The 24,095-nt window shown below is 39.4% G+C and overlaps 2 protein-coding genes across 6 annotated transcripts in view; one reads left to right on the forward strand and one right to left on the reverse strand.

Annotated features, from left to right (window-relative positions):
- pigk (phosphatidylinositol glycan anchor biosynthesis, class K) overlaps positions 1-2,143 on the reverse strand; it is a 120,443-nt gene extending 118,300 nt beyond the window's left edge. For all 5 annotated transcript variants that reach the window (XR_014916436.1, XM_085439399.1, XM_085439401.1 and 2 more), the window contains exons 1-3: positions 1,991-2,143; positions 1,746-1,799; positions 1,551-1,642 (exon numbers count right to left, since the gene is read on the reverse strand). Coding sequence is in view for 4 of the 5 variants with exons in the window: in XM_085439399.1 (XP_085295525.1) it covers positions 1,551-1,642; positions 1,746-1,799; positions 1,991-2,056 (212 nt within the window). In the remaining variant the exon portion in view is untranslated. The remainder of the gene's footprint in view (positions 1-1,550; positions 1,643-1,745; positions 1,800-1,990) is intronic.
- A 2,581-nt stretch (positions 2,144-4,724) lies between these two features.
- The window catches only part of ak5 (adenylate kinase 5), a 108,416-nt gene continuing 89,045 nt past the window's right edge, over positions 4,725-24,095 (forward strand). Inside the window, exons 1-5 of the mRNA XM_085438601.1 lie at positions 4,725-5,108; positions 6,207-6,393; positions 8,219-8,386; positions 11,093-11,265; positions 19,468-19,581. Of these exons, the coding sequence (XP_085294727.1) occupies positions 5,049-5,108; positions 6,207-6,393; positions 8,219-8,386; positions 11,093-11,265; positions 19,468-19,581 (702 nt within the window). The 5' untranslated portion in view covers positions 4,725-5,048. The remainder of the gene's footprint in view (positions 5,109-6,206; positions 6,394-8,218; positions 8,387-11,092; positions 11,266-19,467; positions 19,582-24,095) is intronic.

A 24,095-nucleotide genomic window follows, 5' to 3' on the forward strand; every position in this document is an offset into this window, starting at 1 on the left:
CTATTTCTATGCTTATAATACACAATGGTCCTTTTTGGCTAAGCTTAACAACCTCAATAGCCTTTTCGGCCTCAAATACCTCATCTCAGTCCTGGCAAAATTTAAATTCTCGTGTTCGCCCTAAAAACTTCTGTATAGAGATGGTAAGTGGCCTGCATTTGTATAGTGCTTTTCTAGTCCCTAAGGACCCCAAAGCGCTTCACACTACATTCAGTCATTCACCCATTCACACACTGGCGATGGCAAGCTACATTGTAGCCATAGCTGCCCTGGGGCGCACTGACAGAGGCGAGGCTGCCGGACACTGGCGCCACCGGGCCCTCTGACCACCACCAGTAGGCAAACATGGGGTTAGTATCTTGCGCAAGGATATTTGGCATGCAGCCAGGAGGCAGCCTGGGATCGAACCACTGACCTTCTGATTAGTGGCTGACCTGCTCTGCCACCTGAGCTACAGCCACCCCTAGAGGTCAGTTATTACATCAGCTCTCTTGTTATAAATACAGATCATCTGCTAAGAACCCTGATAATATTTTGAGCATTTAAAATTTGCATATCACACTTCAAAGCTCATCCAGTCTTGTTTGTTTTTTTCTTTTTTTAACTATGATCCATCCATCCATCTTCTTCCGCTTATCCGGGGCTGAGAAGCAGGGGCAGCAGCCTAAGCAGAGAGGCCCAGAGCTCCCTCTCCCCAGCCACCTTCTCCAGCTTGCCCTGGGGAACACCAGGGCGTTCCCAGGCCAGCCGAGGGATATAATCTCTCCACCGTGTCCTGGGTCTGCCCCGGAGCTTCCTCACGGTGGGACATGCCCCGAACACCTCACCCAGGAGGTATCCTTATCAGATGCCGAACCACCTCAACTGGCTCCTTTCAATATGGAGGAGCAGCGGCTCTACTCTGAGCCCTTCCCGGATGACTGAACCTCTCACCCTATCTCTAAGGGAGAGGCTAGCCACAATTCAGGGGAAGCCCATTTCTGCTGCTTGTACCCACAGCTGGTGACCATAAGTGAGTGAAACATTTACTGTTATCCAGTAATTTTGAACTTTCAATACACACTTTTATTTTCACATGCCTTGATAACTCACTTTTCATGTGCATTTCCTCCTTAGCCCAGAACACAACTGCTAGGTTGCCTCTAAAAACTAGCAGGCACCTACATATAAGCCCTATTCTTATTTCCCTTCATTGGATTCCAGTGAAATGCAGAATGCTTTTTAAAATTATTATTAACAACATATAAAGCCTTTCATTGCCAGTCCTTCCAACTGTCTGAACAGGGTCTCTTAAGCATGCTCTTATATTAGAAGCCACACAAGTTTTCATCAGCCTATGAAATGGGCTGAATCAGTAGTTGGTTTTCCCTAATATTTCTCCCATTATATTTGACCATAGCAACACCATATGCTTGTTTGTTTGTCTGTGTGCTGGAACTTATATTCTTACCTTAAATGTGTGGTTTTATCCCGATTGTGAAACACTTTGCAACTGTGTGTTTTAAAAGGTGCTATACAAATCAAGTTGTTATCATTGTTATCATTATTACCTGTCAGGGATGCCCAGCCTCTTCACACTTCTGTACACAGATAGAGTATTTGCCACATGTCGGTAGTTGAACCAGAATCTGGATGTGCACACCTGTTAATAAAGGCAAATGAAGAAGATGCACATATATGTCTTCTGTTGTTCCTAACATCATCTATTAGCATTTACTCAACCTGAAAAATAAAAGAACACTCACCAGAACGGCCCAATTGTTCGTATGCCCACTGCTGAAGAACTGCCCTGCGCTATTCTGTGAAATAACCGAAAGAAGGTGAATAATTATCTATGTTTTATCGGGATTTGGGGTCATATAAGCAAGTATATTCAGCATCAACAAAGCTAGCATGACAGCAGGGCTGGCTAACATGACAACGATGTTTCTACCTAAAAATGCAACAAACCGAAGGGAAAATCGGAGCTACGTGAAAATAATAAACTCACCTCGATGTTGATGCTGTTTGCTAAAAAGCATGCTGAAAATAATCCTAATAAAGTTAGTATTTTCATTGTGCAGCTCTGTTAGCAGTGGACATGTAGGAAGTGAAAACCGGTGGATCCACTCAGCAAGTGTTTCCGGTGGCAGACATTTTCAAAATAAAGGTTTTGACGTGGAAGATGAGAAGGAGAAAATGGGGTGGGGGTTAGCAGTTTTAAAACAAATTGAGTTTTCTCTCGAGACTGCAGGTTTAATTGTCATTTGTTTCTGATCAACTTAAGTGCATATCCATTGTATATCTAATATATCTAGGCTCGTGTAACACAGCAGTAAAACATACTTACAACATATAACAAGAAGAGCACAAACATAATACGTTTATGAGAAAGAAAAATAAAACATTAATATAAATAAAAACTTAAATCTCTTGCTTTCTTATTATTTTAGAATAACTAACCTAATTCAAGTTAATCCTGTTCCCATAACACTGAAGGGTCATGCTTGCACGCACGGGTTAATGTTAGGTTTCCTCCTTCAAATGACGGAATTCGTCACCATCATATGAACGTTTTCTAGATCTAGTAATTAATGTAAGTAAATGAAGAAAAAAACAATGTTTCTGTATAAAAAAAAAGCTGGGGTTTATTGGAGAAATTTATAGACATTTAAAATGTTTTTAACTTTATTAGTTAATCAGTTGCAGCAGTTGTGTTAGTTTCTCCTCGAGGGTCGCCATCCATACGTTAAGCTCATGTTCTCTGTTTCTTTATTTCCTTGTTTGTTTTCTTGTCTGCTGTTTTGTTTTCATTGACATCAATTTTTAATTCCAAAGAAAAATACAAGAAAAAAAACCCTTTGTGTGGCTGCTTATTTTAAGTACAAGAGGCTGCAGTACACCTGACATCATCACCATTCTGCCAGATATGACTGGTGCCCTGATGAGAGAAAGAAAAGCAAACTAGTCATCAAATGATGCTGACAGCTTCATATTTAGTTGCCCTTGTTAGCTAATTGGTCAGGGACTCAGTAATGAGAAGTGACAAGTATATTACAGGCAGTAGACATTAAAAGTCTCGTGGTGTTACTGCTAAAGAAGTCAAAGAGGCCAGGAGCCCATTGTGAAATAGAGCTACATATCTCCCATGCAATTCTAATGCAACTTCACAACCCAGCACACAGAAGATTTTCTGGGAAACCAGCAGCAAAATCAGTTTTGACACACTGCAGGGAGCCTTTGCAGGACTGCCAGCCACTTTAATCCTCGGTACGTCTCCTGATTCTGCAACTTTTTGACCTGCTTCCTCGAGTAGTGTGCCTGCTAGGAGCTCATGGTGGTAATGTCCTTTGTTAACTGCTCTAACAAAGCAGGTCTCAGCAGCGTACATCTGCTCAATACTCAACTTCAGTCCATAAATTAACATTTTATTTTCAAGCTGCAGTAACTGATTCTGGTATGAAATGGTAGCTCCAATATATCAATCCGATCCGTTGTCGGATGAAGCTTTTGACCTTCACACAAGTTAGAATGATAATTGCTTTCTAAAGCATTGATGTGACTGAACTAATCTCATGTTATGTGATATAACAAACAAGTTCGTTGTGGTCAAGAGGATTAGAGGCATTAAGAATCAAATCCTATGGAACAAACCAGGAAATCAAAGTGACCTTCCTTCCTGAGTTGCCTAAAAAAGCTGGACTGACTGTCCACTGGAATCCACCTTTTGCTGAACTTTTCAACCCAACCCAAGCAATTTAAGAGATTATCCAGCTATATTTAGCTGCACCTAGAGTTAGGTTGTTCGGGTTATTCCACTCTGTTAGTCAATTCAATAATGCCACAATTTCAAAGTTGTCTTTACAAAAGTCCAGTGAGCTTCTTTGTATGTATGAATGTGGAGTTTTAAAGTCATTTATTTACAAAGCTATTTACAAATGCAATAAAAATGTGAAGTAAAGACTGACACACATTTCAGTGGGCATTGGGATATGTTGCATGTTTTATTCTCTGGAAGTAATGGAAATATTAAGAAAATCAGACCACCCCCCACCCCACCCACTGGAATAGACTGCAGCAGCCTAATTGGATGAGGGAAGGAAAATGGATAGATCCATCCATTTAGTTTTCTGGAGTCAATAAATATCTCTCATTTCAGAAGAAGTAATAATAATATATATAATAATATAATAATGTCACACTATTAAGGATTGTTAAGGTATTAGTAAGGCATTAGCAAGTGGTAAATTCATCTTTTATATAGCATTACTCCTCCCTAGTTTGCCATTTATAAATATATATTATTATGACTAGGATTATGGTTATGATTATTACTAGCACTGATGTAGTAGCAGTTATAGCTGTAGATGGTGTAAACAGTAAACATTAACAGTAACATTAAACACTTGCTTATACCTTACTAATGCTTAATAAAATGCTACCAAAGTAAAACTACTCCATTACAAACACTGAATTGAAACATAATTATTTTAGTAACAAAATATGGTTACTTAAAATAAACATATTCAAAATTCATATTCTTATGGACTCATATCTGATAAGCTATTTTTTTTTCAAAAGTTTAAAATAAAAGTAGAATATTTCAGCTACATGTAGACGCTACCATATTTGATCCGCTTTATACCATCATTTTATAACCCACGATCGAATTAATCATGAATCAACACCAACTTTCAAGACTGAGGAGGAACGATTGAAAATGTAGAGCAGAGGCGGTGCGTGCGCTTTTTGGCACACGGCGCGCAACCTCTGTGCCAACCCAACGTCAAGGCACATACACGCATACACACAAACAGTCGGTGCGTGCTGGAAGCAGTCCGCTGTAGAAGGGAAGACGGACAAGCCACGCATCTGCATCAGCGAGCGAGGAGGAATTGCCTGCAGGAATTCAGTTGTAAAGTACAAACAGGAGGCAAAAATGCGCTGAGCGAGAGTCTGTCCGGAGCTCAGTTATTAACCAAAGATTACTGCACCGAGTCGTCTGAAGAAAGGAAAAGAAAATCAAACGCTTTGGAGAAGTTGTCATTTCAGAGGATTTCCGTCTAGAGATGAATACCAACGATGCCAAGGAGTATCTCGCGCGGCGGGAAATACCGCAACTATTTGAGGTGAGAGCTGGTGCACGCTTTGAAGAGACAAACTGGGTATGTTTCGCGCTCAGGGAGAGTACACTAATTCATGTTCCATGCATTGCAAGATGCATGACAGAGTCACGGTAAAGATTCTTCGTTTACGTTATCTGACGGTATAGAGGTGCGGATCACGTGGGCTGAAAGCGTATTTCAGGATTAAACAGTAGCTTAAAATAAGAGGGGAAATCATAATTTTACAAACTCCCTCGTATATATATAACTGCTATTGAAGTCTGCTGGGATATTACGTAAATACGAAAGTTACAGATGGTCATAGCTGGTGAAAGAGATACAAAGTCCGATTAAGTTGATTAATTCCTAAGCAGAGACACATATCAGAGCTCACAGGAATATGATAATGAAATATATTCTTTCTCCTGAGGGGATGCTAAATTGGCTCATCCTCTTAATTACACTCATTCCCCTGCTGCAGTCAAGCTAATGTATGCAAGCAATCAGTGCCTGTTTATTTACAGTCAGTTCAAATTACATTGAGCACTGAAGTGGCACATCATCGTCATCATCATCATAACTGCCTTTGCCTTTCATTCCTTACACTGCTGCCCCGTAACAGTGTATTCATTATCAGAAAATGAGCACATCAAATTGTTTTCAGGAAACTTCACAACGTGCTGCTGGTGGGAGATGTTAGTGAGGGTGGAGATGAAATCCCAGAGGAAGGTATTGTTTTGAAAACAGGATCGAGAGGACAAATGTCACACAAACATACGCTTGTGTTTTGGCTGTCGAGTTCGCTTTCATATTCATCACAGTCAGTGCTGCTCGACAATAACACCAAGGTCATCAGGGGTATGTGTGTATTTGTCAGGCTGAGGCCAATTTCATGGACTTCTGGCAAAATGAGATTTTTATTGCTCTGGTGGAGCCGGGCTAAGGCAACCATGCTCTGCAGTTCGAAACTTCCCCTCATTAAGGTGGTGTGTTCGAGCACTGCCACGCTGTTCCACAGCAGCACATCGTAACAAAGCTGCAGCACTGCCACAGTGAACATCCCTTCTCTAAATATTGTATGAAACTATACATCATAATATCTTCCTCCACTGTTTCCTCCAGAGCCTGCTCACAGGTCTGATGTACTACCGGCCCGATGACCCCATTGAATACTTGGAAGGCTGTCTGAAGAAAGCCAGAGAGCTCGGAGGACCAGAAAAGGTGCGGTGGGATACTTTTGTGGGCCAGGAGAAGAAGTCACTTCCTCCTCTCAATGGAGGCCAGTCACGCAGGTCCCTCTTCAGAAATGGTGAGGAGGCAATGAAACAGATTAGAGCTTAAGCAATTAGTTGCTTGGCTGATTTGTTTAAATGCAGCCGTTTGATTTACTTAAATACATTTTTCTCTTGCTTTCGTTGGGTGAAAATTTAACCTACAGGTTTGTAACCACTGTGTGATCAGGCTCTGGGAATGCTCTATTTTATGTCTTTAGTTGACTAAAAGTCTTTGGCAGATTAATTGGCGCTGGGTTTCATCCCATTCTATTTTTGGCAAAGTTTCTTGGCACAATAAAAGATGCCAGCATTTCTACTTTTTGGCTCCTGCCTTCTTTCTAAGAAAGCCGACAGCAGTGCACATCTTTATTTCACACCAATCTGGGTCCCTGCTTGATGAGAAAGGCGTTTTGATGTTTGTGCTGAGCCCAGAAGCTTCACTGTACATATACACTGTTAAAACTGTTACCACTGTCTTGGAACGAGAGATAGGAAAAAACTTTCAGAGCGCAATGAGAGAAGATGCTTTTTATTCCGGCACTTTAGTGCAAACTATAGCCGTACTTCACATAGATTTTAGACACATAGATAAGATCATATACATCCAAACCACATCTACAAAACTGACTAAAATTTTTGGAAGGAAACCTTCCTGGTTCCTGTTCAAAGACAGCGCGCATAGATCAAAACAGTGCTACCAACACACTGTCCTGTGGAATACACGTAGCTAAATATTAGTCTGAGCAGGAATATGAAAAAAAAGTCTCTCCATTCATCAGTTATTGATTCCCAGCAGGAAGTCCCATATATGCAAAACTCTGTTTGAATTTGCAAAGCAAAGTGGAGTTCAGTTACAGCTGTCGTAAGCTAATGACTTCTTCCAGTTCAGCCATTCACCTTTTCTTTGAAGCGCAGCAGGAATGTACACAGCAGGGACCCATGAAAACCAAAACAAATTTCACCCATGCCATGCAGATAACACAGATGTATAGATCTACAGTTCATTAGTTCAAAAACATTTTGTGACGACATTTTATTTTTTTATATTTGACTTCCTCTTCTTGTAATATTGTGGCAAAAGAACCTGGAAACTTTGCCTGCTGCAGTGTTTATCTCCTGGGAACTGTAGGCTAAATCAGGGTTGTTTATTTCTGTTGCCGTTTTTTGAAGCTCAAATTTGACAGCCTCCAAAAATGAAAAAATAAATATAGCTGCAAGGGAAGCCCACACTCATTTATTCTTATCTTGGCATGATTACCTTACTGATATGTTGAAAGTTTTAAGTTGTGGCATGTTAAGTTAAATGAAACTGTTTTAATTTTAACAAGCGGAACTGTTTACATAAAACATCCTCTGGTCTCTTCTGATGCAACGAGTGCATGCATTGTCATGTGTTGTCCTTGCTACTAACTGTATGGTCAATCCAGTTACAGTCACATGAAAACTATAACAGCTCCTGCTTCTGTTGGAGAAACTTGCACTTGTTATTTCTGTCTTTGCTAACTGTGTTATTGTTGTCGAAGCTGTATAATTGATGCTTTCATCACCAGAGACAGCAGGACAATTACCAAACCGAATGTAGCAGCTGTGTTTACATTCATCACTCTAACTGCTTCATCTCTAATTTACTGTTTGTTGAAACAGACATGATTTATTTGGGGGTTTTCTTCTGAAATGAGAGTCTGAAATAAAGTCACAACTGCACATATAAAAAGACAGTGCAGACTTGTAGCATTGTTTAGCCGAGTATATCAGCAGACACGAATGGTTTGAGAAGTTCATCAACACACAGATAAAAGCCAGCCTGTTTTGCTTATTTAACACTTTCTATGTGTGTATGTGTTTGTCTGTGTGTCATAGTGTTGCCAGACAGCCCCAATTTCCCCTACAGACGGTATGACCGCCTCCCTCCCATCAGCCAGTTCTCCATCGAGAGCGACTCTGACCTGTCGGAGACGGCGGAGCTCATAGAGGAGTACGAGGTGTTCGATCCATCCAGACCACGACCTAAAGTCATCCTCGTCATCGGTAAAGAACCATTACAACAGACAAAAAAAAAATACCCAAAACAAGCAAAGCGCAGTTACTGTAACTATAAATAGCATCCACTCACAAAAGAATGAGGAAACTTTGAGGCAAAATCAGGGTCAGGCTATTTTATATTATTTTCCTAATCTGATGTATTGGATTTCAAGCACTCATCCAGATTCTTTGGTGAATCATGCTTTCCACTAGATAATAAACAGCAATTAAGATGCTTTCTGTTTGTGTGTTAACAGAGGATAACATTGCTGGGACTAGAGCTGCATCCATTTGTACTAAAAGATCAGCAAAATTACAGAGTGGAGGCTTTTATTTGCCCTGCTGATCTAGAAAATAATGGCCTGGACAGGAAACTATGAATCGGGCTTAAACAATTACCAGAGTTTTTCCTGGTATTTAAATATGACTCCACCTCTCTACACTAGTGTCAGCAGGGTAGATCTTATGTCATGTCACTCACTATGTTAGACACTCACGCTCTCCTAATCTGATTTTCCTGACGTGCCTCCATTAACCTGTCAAATGCCTTCATTAATCTTATAAATTAAGTGTGGCAGCTGCACAGTGAGAGTAATGACTGTTTCGGCTAGACTGAAAAAATGTTATTTATGAACTCTTTTTTAACATAGTTTATTAGAGCTTTTTAATTAAGCACAAAAAGCACTCCAGTCTCTGTTAAGAACCTTTTAACGATCCTCCGCCGTAGTATGTTTCGCTCTGGGATTTTCACACCCTGTAGAGTGGACGATAGTTTTTTTGTACTTGCTACACAAAGCTGGTTCCGATCTCTTCTCCGTGAGCACACTGTGGCCTATTTTAAAGGGGAAATAAACAGGGTGACATCAGCTGTCATCTCTGTAGAGGATCATGGGAAAATGTTTTGTCTGTCAGGTTCACGAGAGAGACAGATTGACAGATGCGTGTCATTGAGAGGACTGTGGGAAAGACTGGGTCAAAGATAACAGAATAATCCAATGTAAGATGAGGCATACATTTGCTACACTGGGATCCTTTACAACTGGCAAGGAATTTCAAATGTTTCAGGCAGCTCAACAAATATCTCCCAAAATAAACTGCTTCTGTGCAGTTTCGCATGTATTTTGACTGCAAGTTAAAGGTACAGAGGCTATATTTCCCAGGGAGAAAGAAAGTTGGTGTGGGATAAATTCACTCTGAGAGATGGAGAAGGATGTAAGAACGAGAGGACAGAAGAGAGATTATTTGATGAGATTATTTTCATTGATAAGGACTTGAGAAACTGGAAATTTAAAGCTCAGGTGATGTTCTATTCTTAAAATAAAATCAGATTTGGATCTTCTGTATGCCTGATGTGCTGTTTTGAAATTATTTGAAAAAAAAAAACTATACAGTTTTGTATAATATAGAGCAGGTTAGTATGCAATACTGTGGCAAAGTTTACCCACTATGTTCGAGCGATGCAAGGTAGACTGTGGTGTTCATGGCCGATGTTAGCGTGCATCAAGAATAGCAGTGGGACAGGAATCCTACTTCAACCCCTGGAGCTGACTGAGAATGCAAAGACACTGCATGCAGAAGAGGGTCGTCAGTCACAAGTTAGGTAGCTTTCTATGCATACCATTTCATCTGCTTCACTTTTCAGACGCCTTTTGCATCAGACCTTTACATGATGAGACAAAATAGTCATAGGATTGAGGATAACCTTCTTCTCTAAATATATTTGTGATTTTGTGCTTATTGCACACATACTGTACACATGGATATTTTGGGCACAGCTTCCATCTTAGCTGAATCTCAGGAGCCTTTTGTTTAAAGCATCCCGAGGCCTTGATTGCTGTAGTCCATTGTGATATAAACCCTACACCACCCAAGAATATTCTAATTATGATAACTAATTATAAGATGAACCCAGATACTGCCTGCCTCTGATGTCAGTGTTGAAGAAGAGATTTGCTGTTTCACTGAAACTCGTTTTCAGAATTTAAATCTAACCACCAATTTTCACTTATTTTCTTCACTTGGTTGCACACTCTTCATCTTTTTAAAATCATTTCTTAAAGTGGCTTCACCTTTCTTCACTCTGGAATGGCTTTCAGACTTTGGGGCATGCACCATTTCTGTGATAACACTCAAACAGCACTCAGGTTGTCAGGCCTGTAAAATCCAAGTGAAATCTTTTAATGGGCTGAAACCTAACAAATTGTGTATAATGTTTGTCTTGCGGCAATTAAACACATGAATGATAATGATTAGATTTCATTATGGTCATTTTAACTCAAAATGTGTGTTTTACTGAACTGGGATTATTTTATGTGTAAATCCGTGTTGCTCTAAGACAGCATATCCCTCCTCTGCACGTCCGTATCCTGTTAAAACAGTGAAAATGATTATTTGTTATCAAATGTAGGAGGTTCACACATACCTGTTTCAGACACACACACACTCCCTTCTCCCCCTGCACACACATATACCATAACACACAGTCATGGAGAGACACATAGCTCAATCCCAAACACCCTCCCACTTACGTGCAAACACAAGCAGACTCCTGCACACACACAGTCTCACAAACCCTGAGTATCTCTCACTCATACACACACGCGCCTACGCTAGCACGCCCACACGCATAATGTTTCACACCTTCTCGCGCGCACACATGCACACACAACAAAAATTTTCCCAAAACATCAACAGCTCTCCCTTTGTGCCTAGGTGGCCCTGGCAGTGGCAAAGGAACGCAGAGCCTGAAGATTGCCGAGCGCTACGGCTTCCAGTACATGTCTGTGGGCGAGCTGCTGAGAAAGAAGATGATCCACAACGCCACAAGCAACAGAAAGTGGAGCCTGATCGCTAAAATCATCACCAACGGAGAGCTGGCACCACAGGTAGCAGAGACACAGAGAAGGAGAGCGGGTGAAGGGAGGGGGTGACACAGAAAGAATATGAGAAGAGGGATGAATGCCAAGCCTGTCCAATCACTCTCAGGTCATTATCACAGCATGCGTGTAACAAGGGACTAATTAGCAGCATCCATATCACAAGCGTGTTGGAAAGAGGCTTTTCTGTCCGTCTTAGGAGCATCCATCTTTGCAGGATAATTATTGTGCCTGGGAGGAAAATCTATAGAGACCATCCTTTGGCTGTTGGAGGTCCACTTTTTTAATCACTATACAGTGCAACACGTGTTTAACATGAACCCTTTCTGTCCCTGTGCTACAACAAGGTTGTATCTGTTATTGAAAGGCACCCCGCCCTGTTTGGCACATTCATTTGGGATTAAAGTAGATGTAACATTTGTTGTGGTTCATTTCTGTTGCATCAGATTTCCATCTGAACATTTTACAAACTGGCTCAATAACATCAGAGGCTCATTGTTGTAAGGCTGTTTTTTATGCTCTGTAGTTTTGATTAGTAGGCGTTTTTCAAATCTTACTCTGGTCTAGTGATTTGGACACAGAGATTTATTGTATTTCAAAATTCTCTCAAGTATCTCTTAATCATCGAGCCCAAGGTTGTCCATTTTTGGCTTTGCAGTTGTGGAGCTGTTGCAGATTGAACTTGAAAATACCTCTTTTGAGGGGACAGTTCAAAGAATTGGTTATGCTTTGAGGGGTTGTGGTTGTTAAGGTTTGGAAATGGATCTAAGAAGAGTGGAGAGAGTAAACCATTGCAAAATGATAAATAGGTGTTTTAACCACATATGGGTCATCTAACTGTTACCGTTTGAATATTATGGCTGTTTGTTATAACAGCCATAATATTCAAACATATCCAATATGATCTGAAACAGTCAACTTCCATCCACCCACACATCCTTATTCTTAGCCACTAATGCAGCTTAGGGTGCATAAGGGTGCACACCTGCTGCGTTTTGTCAGATTAAATCAAACTCTGGTTCAGTTCCCCCGTTTGTGCAGATGTGATCATGGTATTTACACTCGAGTTCAACCACAGCGAGACTTCTTTGAAGAAACTGGTTTGTTTATGGTGAGAATGTCATCCGACCCACATCCGGCTCAACTACCACGTGTGAGCTTCAAGTTTGAGCTAAACACCGTCTGTTAGCCAAAACCGATCAACTGATTTTGAACGCGGTAAATAAACTGTAGGAGTGAAAATTCCCTTAGAGTCCCACCGGAGCTTGAACCTATTCCAGCTGACAGGCTGATTGGAAAAGGCAGTAACTGCGCCATACAGATAATCAGTCTGAGTTATGTGTCTAAATATATCAAAGGGTGAAAGGTACTAATGGGTCAGAAGCTGTCTCATTCACATTGACAAGACAAGGTTGTGATAATAATTAGAAGTTTATGTAGAAAAGATAAGAGCAAATGATGATGAACATGAGGAGGGTGGAGTGAGAAGTGTTAGTGATGTCACAGACGTGCAGATGTGTGAAAAAGCCATTTGCAGTATTGGTGTTGTCAGTAAAACAGATGGTTTCTAGGATGGAGGGAGAAAGAGAGGCCAGACCTATTTAAACTCAGTTCTGAGGCTTTCACAGGTGTACCCAAATCCCACTAATGGCCCTCCCTGCCTAGAGACTACTGCAGGAGGAGCACCCTGGAGTGTAGAGTAGAAAGTGGAGGGACTATAAGAATCAGCAGAAACAGGGTTTTCATCAGATATTCAGTTTCTTTTTTTTTTTACTGCAACACAAAATTGTAAATAAATAATTTCAAAAGCACAAAAATGATGTGGCTTCTAACTCCAAAAGGAGTCAGAAGCCACATCATTTTGCTGCTGCATCAACCACCAAATACATTTTATATTCTGTATCTCATGACAACAAGTGTCATTACATATTTGTATAAAGAGACTTCTTCATCTTATTCTCTGTGAATTGTCACAGTTAAAGACCAAAAAGACCCCGTAATAATAAGATTCAGTTAACCAATCAGTATTAGACTGGTCATCAACAGCAGAGACAGCAGGGTAAAGTTTTACATGGGATCACACCTTAGTAAATAAAATTCCCTAAAGAGAGTCCAGGGCTATTAAATATCCTGAAAAAGCTTTAGAACGGTCTTTGAGTTGATAGCATTTCACTGCAGATATGCTGTGAAGAATAAATCCTCCCAGTGATGCAAAGAAGATGTGCAAACCTAAAACCACAAAGAACAAAGAGTGTTCGTCCTTCAGGTTTAATTTCCTGCCAGTACGCAGATTTGAAATGCCACTTCTTTATCTGAAACTGAAATCTCAGATAATATTCTAAGTTATCTACACACAGCATGTCCGTAGAGAATTTTGAATAAAAAATATACAATGTAGTACCATACATACTAATATTTATTTTCCAATGAGTCATTATGTTGCCTTTAGCTAAATTCACTCCTTTTTGTTAACCATAAAGCTGTTGAAAAGGAGCCTTTTTGAAGCAATTACATCATTAAGTAGACTTTAGGTGTTAAAGTGAGGCATGTTTATCCATTAAATTTTCAAGTGTCATTCACCAGCTTCACCTTCTTGTCCAAATATGAGCACTTTTGACTCCAGATAAACAAGACGGTGAAGTGACAATTTCTTGGCTTTAACCTGTAGTTCACAGTTATTGGGTAATGTCCCAGTGATCGCGTTCTCTACCCCTGTTTGTGTATCTGCAGAATCTGCAGGTGAAGGTAAAGCTTTGTGCCAAAGATTTCACTTTTATCAACATTTTTAGTTTAGTTTTCTACAGTTGTACTCATTGATCAGTGTGAAAGTTTACCTTGGTTATCCTTTGGATCTAGTGGAAGCCCAAAAACCTGACCATAATCCCAAAAAGCCGAGTCAGCAGAGAGTAGGTGAGCACAGGGCTTAGTCTAAACAAGCTACATTTGTTTCCTCATAAATCAATTACCTTTAGTGATATAAGCAACTTGTCTTGTGAAGACATGACATGGGATCAGGGTCCGATTAGTGGCAAAACTATTTATATATATAGAACAGACAGAGAACAAATAAAACAAGGATGCACAAACATTGTGGTACTTGTGTGGAAATACTCTGCTTGGGTTTCACTGTTTAACACAAAATGCAGAAGCACACTTTGATAAAGTACTTTTTCAGATGTTGGAGGTCTTACCAGGAAATGCACGCGCTCTCTTGTGGTTTTTAGGCTAGAGGAGTGATACCAGAGTTTGTGCCACGTGTTTTCCTGTATTAACCTCTGGGAAAAATAAGTATGTCACTAATGCTTCTGTGTATTAAGCTTTGGTTAAACATGAATATATTTTCTGTAACGATATAAAAGCAGCTATTAAGAGTTCATCTTTTGTATAAAATGATGAAACTCCCACTTTTCGGATGTACACAATGAAAACACCCAGACGAATGATCTATAAACTGTAATGTACTGGTTATATAGCACACTGAACAATTGTAACACAGACGCGAGCCCCCACCTGCTTAATGACGTACTTCTCAGGTTCTGTTGCGTCATGAATCACCTTCAGGAATCGCCTAGTTCATCATTTATCATCCCTTACTCGCACGTCTGGTAAGACATCGCTTCGCCGTGTCGCCATTCACTACATGTCAGTCCAGCAACCGATGAGATAAACGGCAACGTGGGCCAAACTGCAGACACATTAGATATGATAAAGTGACTTGCGGCTGTTAGGTATTTAATTTCCCACCATAATTAGTTTAGCAAAGCAGATTAGAATTTGGTTTCTTAATGATTCTGCATATAATGAAGGAGGCAAAAACGCTCCTGAGTGTGTAAGAAGGCTGTTATTCAGAAGCTTTAAACAAGAGCCCAGATGACAGTACTGTTTTTGTGCATACTCAAGGACTTCTTACTGATTCACAGCTGGTCTTTAGCGGTGTCTGAGGTCATGTGCATTTTTTCTCCCATTTTATTCCACATGAATTCAAAAGATTTATTAATTATAAATTATAATATTGCTTAAAGAAGAGTTTGGAGTCATTTTGATCATTTATCAGTGAGTCTTAGATTCAAGACGTCATGGAGTTTACTTTGAGAGTTGAGTATAAAGCCTTAGAAATGGAAGAAGTCATATGGCATGGGAGTGCATGGATTTGCTTTCATGAAAAGCAACAGATGAGAAGATGAATACCGCTGTCATGACTGAGAGTTAAACATAAAGCTGGAAGACTTACACTCACATTAACCATGTTTACCACAGACAAACTTTTGGGATACATAAAGTATATTTTTGCGCCTGTGGTCAGAAGGTTACATACACTCATTATAATAATTAGTTTGACAGCACTTTTTGGATTAACCAATACCCAGAACAATGGGAAAGTCCAAGGAGCTGAAGATCAAAGAGAACTATAGATTTACAAAATCTCTTGGAGCAATTTCTAACAATTGTACATAAGTACAAGTTATTCAGATGTGTCACCACTTTGCCAAGATCTGGAAGATGACCCAAACTGACCCCTTCAGGTGAAAGGAAACACTTTTTGGGAACAGCCCAGGAACCATCCAAGTCTCAAGCTTTCCATGAACTGAAAACTGCCTTTGATACCAGCATCACTGTCCACGGGGAAGCACCATGAATAGGACATAAATGAATAGGCTGGATCTCAGGAGGATGTATATTGAGGCTGTATTATCGTTCCAAGTGAGAAAAAGAACAGTGCAAAGAAATCATTAAAAGTCCAAAATTACCCTGTCACTCATGGCCATATTGATTGTGTTAACCTCTCTCATCTATCTTTTCTTAAAAATCTAAACTATTATAAAGGTTCAGTTGTTATTTGTTTCCAGGTCAAATGACTCCATGGGTATTCATCATTTCCAGCTTTCACCTCTGTCCTTTAATATTTGTGGCTTTTTTTTTTTTACTCTCGATTGCAAATTTCATTGGTCTCAGTTGAAGCAGCACTCAAATATTGTTCAGTCAACACTCAGTCTGAAAAAAGTTAAGTAAATATGAAAACTGTCAATGATCTTCTGCTTTTTGCACTTACTTATTAATTCTGATTTCTGGCATTTTAATCTCAATAAATCAGAAATAACTTGTCTACTAGGAGTACGAGTTCCGAGTGACTTTTATTAGTCGATTTACTGAGCAGAGATCTAAATACTATCTGTGCCTCACAGACACAACATGTCCTTTGGCATTATTGCTTTGATGGCCAACAGTAAATGAAAACTTCCAGCTTTTCCCACTGGACATTTGTTCTGTTAAATGTCATCTTTCAGCATGCAGGGTTAAAGGTTATATTTTAAATCAGATTACAGCCTTTTGCAAAACCAAACAAAGTAGTTTTCAGTGCACACATGGAGCACATAGCACGACCTTTTGGCTGAGAAACTTGTTCCTAACACCGTTGTCACTCTTCCAACTTATAAATACAGATTTTATTGCATGTTAAGTATTACTGCTTCCAAAGAGTGGCAGTATTTGATGTCCAGAAATCAGAAATGATTGGGTTTACCCACATTAAGATTCCTGCATGTACCATTTATAGCTAATTCTCCCCCAAAGGTAAAGAGTATGTAATTAGTTTGTTTGTCTGCGTAGCTCTTTGCTTCTTAGCAGTCTAGCATCCGGTTTTCGTGATATCATTTTCAAATTTTGTGTGATGGTAGATAACAGAAATAGGTCGAGCTGATTTCATTTTGGTGAAAATCAGGTCAAGGTCAAACCAATGTGAGACACAGTAAAAACTTTATATTACACACAGACTTCTATTTCTATTTATTTATATTTTTTTTATATAACACTTTTAATTACAACAGTGGCGTTGACCAAAGTGCTGTACAAACATACAAATTACACAATAAAATAACACACAATAAAATAGCAATATCAATTAACATCAATGCCAAATAGCTAATAACAAATAAATAACTAAATAGCTCTCATGCAGTATTAAAAGCCAGTGAGTAGAAATGTGTTTTAAGACACACAGGGACAGAGAGGCAGGGTGTACCAGGGTGTACCCTGCCTCTCGCCCTTTGACAGCTGGGATAGGCTCCAGCTGTCAAAGGATAAGCGGAAGCGAATGGATGGATGGATGGATTTAAAAAGCTTGAGGGTAGGAGCCTGTCTAATGTGTAGAGGCAAATCATTAAACATTTTAGGCGCCACGACCGCAAATGCATGATCACCTCTAAGAACCAGCCTCGACCTTGGTGTGGCCAAGAATCTTGACCTCCACTGTTAATGACCAAGGTCAAAGTTGACCTAGAGAAAAATTCAATAAATAATATAGGCATGGAGAGGGCTGTACAACGCAATTTTTATTTTTTCAATACCACACCCAATGATGTCACAATGATGCAACAACATGCTGACATCAGCATGCTGACATCAGCATGTTGCAATAAAAACATCATAAAATATGAAAGTTTTAGTGTAGGCCTTGCCGTCTGGGGGAGTTGCGCTCTCTGAGTGCTCGTGTTTTGGTATAAAATGGTAGATTCAGGTGAGTTCACAAAATCACAGGTTGTTCATTAAAAGTATTTCTCTACCAAACTGCTGAAAGAACCACCGTATGGCTTCACTGTCTTGGAGCCATATGTCATTGGACTATAAAATATTGTCACCATTTTAAGAGAGACTGAGTAGAATTCAGGGGTATTTTAGTTTACTTTAGTTCTTTCTTCAAAGAAGGAATTATCTGTAATATTGGTTATAGTAGATCATTCCTTAAATGCACAGTAATAATGATCAATTCACTTTGCTGTTGTACATCAACAGATGCAATGGACATCCATCTGTATAGAGGACTTTATAATTGTTTTTCTTTTATCCTGTTCCCCAATAATGTTCTTCCAGCTTTAATGTTTCAGGAGCTATTTCTGTGCTGCAGTGCATTGTGGTAAAAGAATCTCCTAAAGTTAGACGAGCTAAAATGGTTTGTTTCACAAAGTGGCTGCACCAAGGGACTGCACCAAAAGCCAGTACAAGATTAATGATGATTAATTTGAACTGTGAAACATGCACAGCTACTCCAGTCACATCCAAGAATGAAAATATGGGGCTGGAAATGAGAATAATAGGTCCACTTTAAACTAGTTAGAAATCACTCTCCATTAGCTACACGGTGCACTGTGATGAATGCATGCACTAGTTCCACCAAAAATAGACAAACGAGGTGTCTCTTACCATGTAATTGACATGTTGGAAACACTATAATAAAATGCATGACATTTGATGGATGTGGAAATTCTAATCATGCAACACCAGATCTGTTAGTGAGCACGGAATGAGAAACATTTATTTGAAATCTCAGTCTATTCTGCACTATTTAGAAAGCTACTCAGAGTCTGCCGTGTATATTGCAAATAACAAATGGCTGAACAGAAGTAATTTTGCATACGGAGTCTGTGCAGCTGCAGGTGAATTGTTTGATGCTTCGCGCTCCTGTGAGAGCTCTGCTGCGAGACGTGCAGCGGCTCAGAGGGCTTTTCTTAGATCAGATTCTCTGAGTTAGTCTTACAAGCATACATTAATCTGGTTTATGGAATCTAGATTAGGTTTATCTCTGCGTAGTCTGTCAGGCTGCCGCTCACACTCTGCAGTCGGAGGGAAATTAAATGTCTGTGTTGTTCATGTTATTTTTAGTTCTGAGCATTGCTCATGTATCTCTGTCGTATCATGTGGTGCATTCTGCCTGGAGAAATACGTTCAAACATGTTGACCTCCTCCAGCCAAGAGGAAGCAAGTGATGCTAAAAGATGCTGGCACGCTCTGACCTCAGGACCTCTCAACAGAGTCATTCAGCTGCATTCAGAAATATTAAACAACAGCTGGATGAACAGATGAATGATATAGTGGATTTTTCATTCACCGTATTTATGGCTCCAAATCAGATACCCTTCATTATTTGTCAGATTTACAGTGCTACACAAGAAACTGCAAAAGCCATTGATAAAATTAATCTTTTTATCTCTGAATTATAATCACAACCGTAAATTGTATAACTCTGTAATTGCAATGTCTTTCTCTTCACTGAGAAAACGGCCCCCACTATTTGGCATCTCAGATGTGAGTGTAGTTAAATATGCTTTTGGACACCAAGACAGTGGCTAATTACTCAGTTTATTGATTAAAAATCTAATGAGCTCCCTGCACCAAGTGATGAAAATTATGAATCATGTTGCTTTTGATGATTTGCAGGAGACGACAATAACTGAGATAAAGCAGAAGATTATGAAGATCCCGGATGCTAACGGTATCGTCATAGATGGGTTCCCTCGGGACGTCGGACAGGCCCTGTCCTTTGAGGACCAGGTGAGTCTCATTTATCCTCTAATGCACGAATGTCCAAATTATTTTACATTGTGGGCCAGACCAGTAAAACTCCTCTTACTATCAGTGTAATTAGGCTTAACTACACATTTAATCCCTGAGTTATTTTTACATAAGAAAAAGAAAGAGCAATTTCAGCAGTGCATCTTTTTTTCTTCATGATAAAGAAATGCTGCTGCAGTAACTGAATAATTCTGTCAGCATGACTCTTTTGGCTAAAGCTGTTAGAAATACATGTGTAAATTTAAAGAAAAGGTTCTGTTGACTTAATGCAGAGGCTGTTCTTCACATTTTCCAAAGGCGTCCAGTGGGCCAGCTTGGAGTCTTTGCCAAGCGAATTCTGGCCCTTGAGCCTTATGTTTGACACCCTTTTCTATTGCTTTGTTCATCCTGGGCTCAGATGCTGTTTTCATGTTTATAACTTAAGTCATTTTACATAAATCTTAATTTTGCAGCCTTTAGGCTTCAACTATCTGTCACATCTAATCTGCAAACATAAAGAGTATTTTCTGTGTTTGGAGATTTGCTAAACAATTTTATATTTCTTTGAGTTATGAAAATTGCTTTCATGTTTCATTGACTCTATATATAAAAGAGTCACTTTGTCTCATGTGCAGTACACAACAACCCTTTCATACCTGCTGTGTTTAATCGCACAAGGGGCATTTTATCTTTATACTGTGTGCGAACTGTGTAAGTTATCGGCTAATGACAGCAAGCTTGGTTGGCAAGCTGTATCCACAGACTTTCTGGCAGACGCCTTCTCATTAGCACTAAGCAACAGACTGAAAAATATTAGAATACCATACACCAAAACTAGAGCACAAACTTCTTGAGGGTCTGTTAGTGGGGGTGGGTAACATAGCCTCAAAATGATATAATATTTGAGCAATACAGGAAAGGAAATACTGAAAAATGTTTTATTAATGATTGCAGCTTGCAGTCAGCAGCATTTATAAGTATAAGTGAACGAAGGGCATTTTCCATCCTTCTTTTCTAATGAGCTACAGTCACTGATGACACGCTTCCTAATTTGAAGTGCAAGTCTATTGAAACAAGATGCCAGCAGCCGCAGTTGCGTTGTTATAAAGCAGGAGTAGTGACACAGCGGCACACCATGGGTCAAATGTAGCTCATAAGTAGCTCGGTGTTATTTTCCCCAAATATATTAAAATAAAGGATCGAATAGCATGGATTTTTTTATTCATTTATTTGCCCCAGTGGGGAAATTTGATTGCACTTCATATGACATTTGTATGCATTAACATAAGACAAAATGTTGCCTACAATATACAGAGATTTTCACTCCCGATTGGGCAACCTATGTATTGCTCATGTTCAGCCGTTTGATGGTTCGAGCAGTAAAAGACAGTTTTGGCCAGTTTATTTGTGAACAAGGGGTGAAAACTGTGCTTCAGTTTAACAGCTTAAGTAATTCAACCCTGTATCTCGTGACATGATAAAATAGAAAAATATTTTCCACCTGGGATGTTTTATCTTGGGTCGAGCTTTTTAACCAGTTTCTTAAAGTCCTGCTTTTCTTGCTCTTATACGTGTCCGTGGTCGCCCTTCTGGTGTGCACACTAGCGAACGTAAAAGCATGCTGCAATATCACATTGTTATATCACATAAAAATGTATACTGGTATTAATACAGAATAAATAATGGTTAAGAACACATTAGTTCAGTTTATTTGTCACATATTTCCATTAATCTTACTGTGAAACAAACCAACACTATAAACTCATTCGAGAGAGTCAGTTCAGTGATGCAAATTAGGTAAAGTGAAAAAACTCTAAGCCTTAACCCTTTATCGCCCAAGTATTACACAGGGTGCCTGGGTGTATTTTCTAATTTTGACTAATTAAAATTACAAAATAATAATAATTCTCATCTTTCACGAACCATTTAGATTTTTACCTCTGGGCTAAAATGGCTGAGGAGTTACAGCAATGTGAAGTGCACATGGTAAAACAGGTCAAGCAGCAGTATCTTGTGAATGCTTTGTGCTGCTGTGATACATCAAATATCCCCATAAAGTTTGATTAGATTAGATACAAAGATTAAAACTGTTTCTTGCACCAGTTTGTAAAACATTTATTTCATATGTAAAGTTTAAAAAAATATATATATTATTAAATTACTCAATTTTAATGAAAGCATCAAGTGGTCATTTGAGGAACTGCAGTGTTTGGTTCTTCCTCGGCGGTGTTGTGATTAGTGCCTGTAATCAAATGACACATTTTTTTATTAAATAACTAATTACAATTACATCTGTTTGGTAATTTAACTGCGCACATCACCATTGCTATTTTATTGTCTTGATTCTAGTTCATCTCCAGCACTAAAAGAGCTGAGCGTATCATGGCTTAGTGGTTTGAGTAAATCTACGTCAGTTTGATATGCTAAATATCAGGAGCTACACAGCGACAACAGGCCATTATGAGGGTTTTTAAGACTTAAATATTTAAGTTGTCGCATCCAAATTAGCATTCTTCCAATTGCCTTTGATTAAAGTTTATTTTTGCAACTATTTTGCATTAGAAAGCTGCATATGACAAAAGTCAAACTGAAATGCTCTTCAGGTTTCGATGACAGTTATTGTTCGTATTTCATAATTTGTTAAAAGTGGATAAGTGGATGCTTCTGGTAACAACTTTAATGGTGCATTGACGTCATTGGTGTGGGAATTTAATGTTGAGGCACAGACTCTTTTCGGGCTCTTTTCATTAAACTCTAATATGGCAGAAATATCTAAGTTAGCAGGTAAATTGTTCACTAAGAATATTATGACTGGGTCCTTTACAGGAGTGCAATTTACTTATTTTGCTGCAATCTAAGGCAAATTGTTGGGTCTGTGTTTCCACAAGCCCCGCTAATTCTAGAGACTTATTCATCATGAAGAAAACAAGACAGTCGATCGATCATTTGCGCAAGGGAGTCCTCGTCTGTGTCCACCACGAAAATGACCCCGACGACGGCCTCCTATCGCTGCCTTTTATTGAGAGACAGTTCACACAAAACACATCACAGCAAAGCAACGCCCACATGGTTCTAAGACAAGGCATTGTATGTATATGTGTGAACTTCTGTAAGAATGTGTGTGTGTGTGCGTGTGTGTGTGTGTGTGTGTGTGTGTGTGTGTGTGTGTGTGTGTGTGTGTGTGTGTGTAAGAATGTGTGTGTGTTACCTCCTGCTGACCAAAGGGTCATAAAAGCAGGGAGCTTACATCAAAAAGCACAAGGATGTGTCTGTAATAAAAGACTACAGCCCCCCACCCAGAACCTGGAGAATCTGGGGAGGGGGACAGTAAAATTCCTTTCATCCCACAGTTAAACAATGTAGAGATGGATGGTAAGCATAGAAATGACAACATTTAACAATTTACTCTAAGACAAATTAAGGGTTTTTTAAGTTGAATTTTTCTTATGTTTTGCTTTTTTTTTTACCCTGAAGCCTGCAAACACTGAAAGATGTTTGATGTCATCTGTTCTTTTACTACATTCCCATCATTATTTTTCATTTATGGTGTTGTAGTACTTGTTGAGCTGATGGCAAATGCTGTAGTCTGATTATTGCACTCCATGTGATAGAATTATGGGAGGCTAGTTGGCATTAGTTATTTTTCTCAGGTCCAGTTTATTGGTGCTTCCTTTTCCTGCCTTTCTGCCTCTCTCCAGTTTTATGAAATTCTTGCTGAGAGGCAGAGTTCAATGTTAAAGAGATCAGTTTTTAAAGGTACTGATTGAACTAATTTGTGTAATTTTTATTTTCTCTTTGATTATTAAAACAGTAAAAAAAAAAAAATCATTCAAAATACAACCAGTCAGTGTGTCTACAGAGTCTGCCTTTTTGCTTGTCCCCCACCTAGTGTTTGATATTTGACATTATCACAGACCTCAAGTTCACACCAGGCCCTATCAAGCTTCTGATCAGCTATTTACCATTTTGCTGTCCTGCCACTGTTCAATGTTCTTCAAATGAACAGGTAACAGCTCACTGAGCAGGAACTCTGAAGACGTTCTGACTGGCAGACTGGTTCATGGTCTCTGCATTATCAAACATCTGACCAAAGTAGGAAGTTGATGATGTTTTTTTGGCTTTATCTTCTAGAAACTGCAGTACTTAAAGAAGGAATTTTTATGGGAAGTCACAAAATGCTTTGAAAAGCCATTCATCCATCTTCTTCCACTTATCCAATTCTGGCGCTGGAGTCTATCCCAGGGTGAGACAGGGTATATACCCTACAGAGGTTACCAGTTTATTGCAAACACATAGAGACAGACAACCATTCATAATCACATTCACACCTACATCCAACTTACAATAATCAACTAACCTGACCCTACGCTCTCTAAACTGCATCCAAAGTACCCGGAGAGAACCCACACACACACAGGGAGACACCAGACTGAATTCGAACCCAGAACCTTCTTGCTTGTGAGGCTTACAGCCACACCACCATGCTGTTCCCTTTTTGAAAACATCAGGTTTGA

This window comes from Copadichromis virginalis, linkage group LG18 (assembly GCF_057382275.1).
Source record: "Copadichromis virginalis isolate Kocher_CV1m ecotype Utaka linkage group LG18, C_Virginalis_male_GT1.1, whole genome shotgun sequence".
Classification (NCBI taxonomy): Eukaryota; Metazoa; Chordata; class Actinopteri; order Cichliformes; family Cichlidae; genus Copadichromis; species Copadichromis virginalis.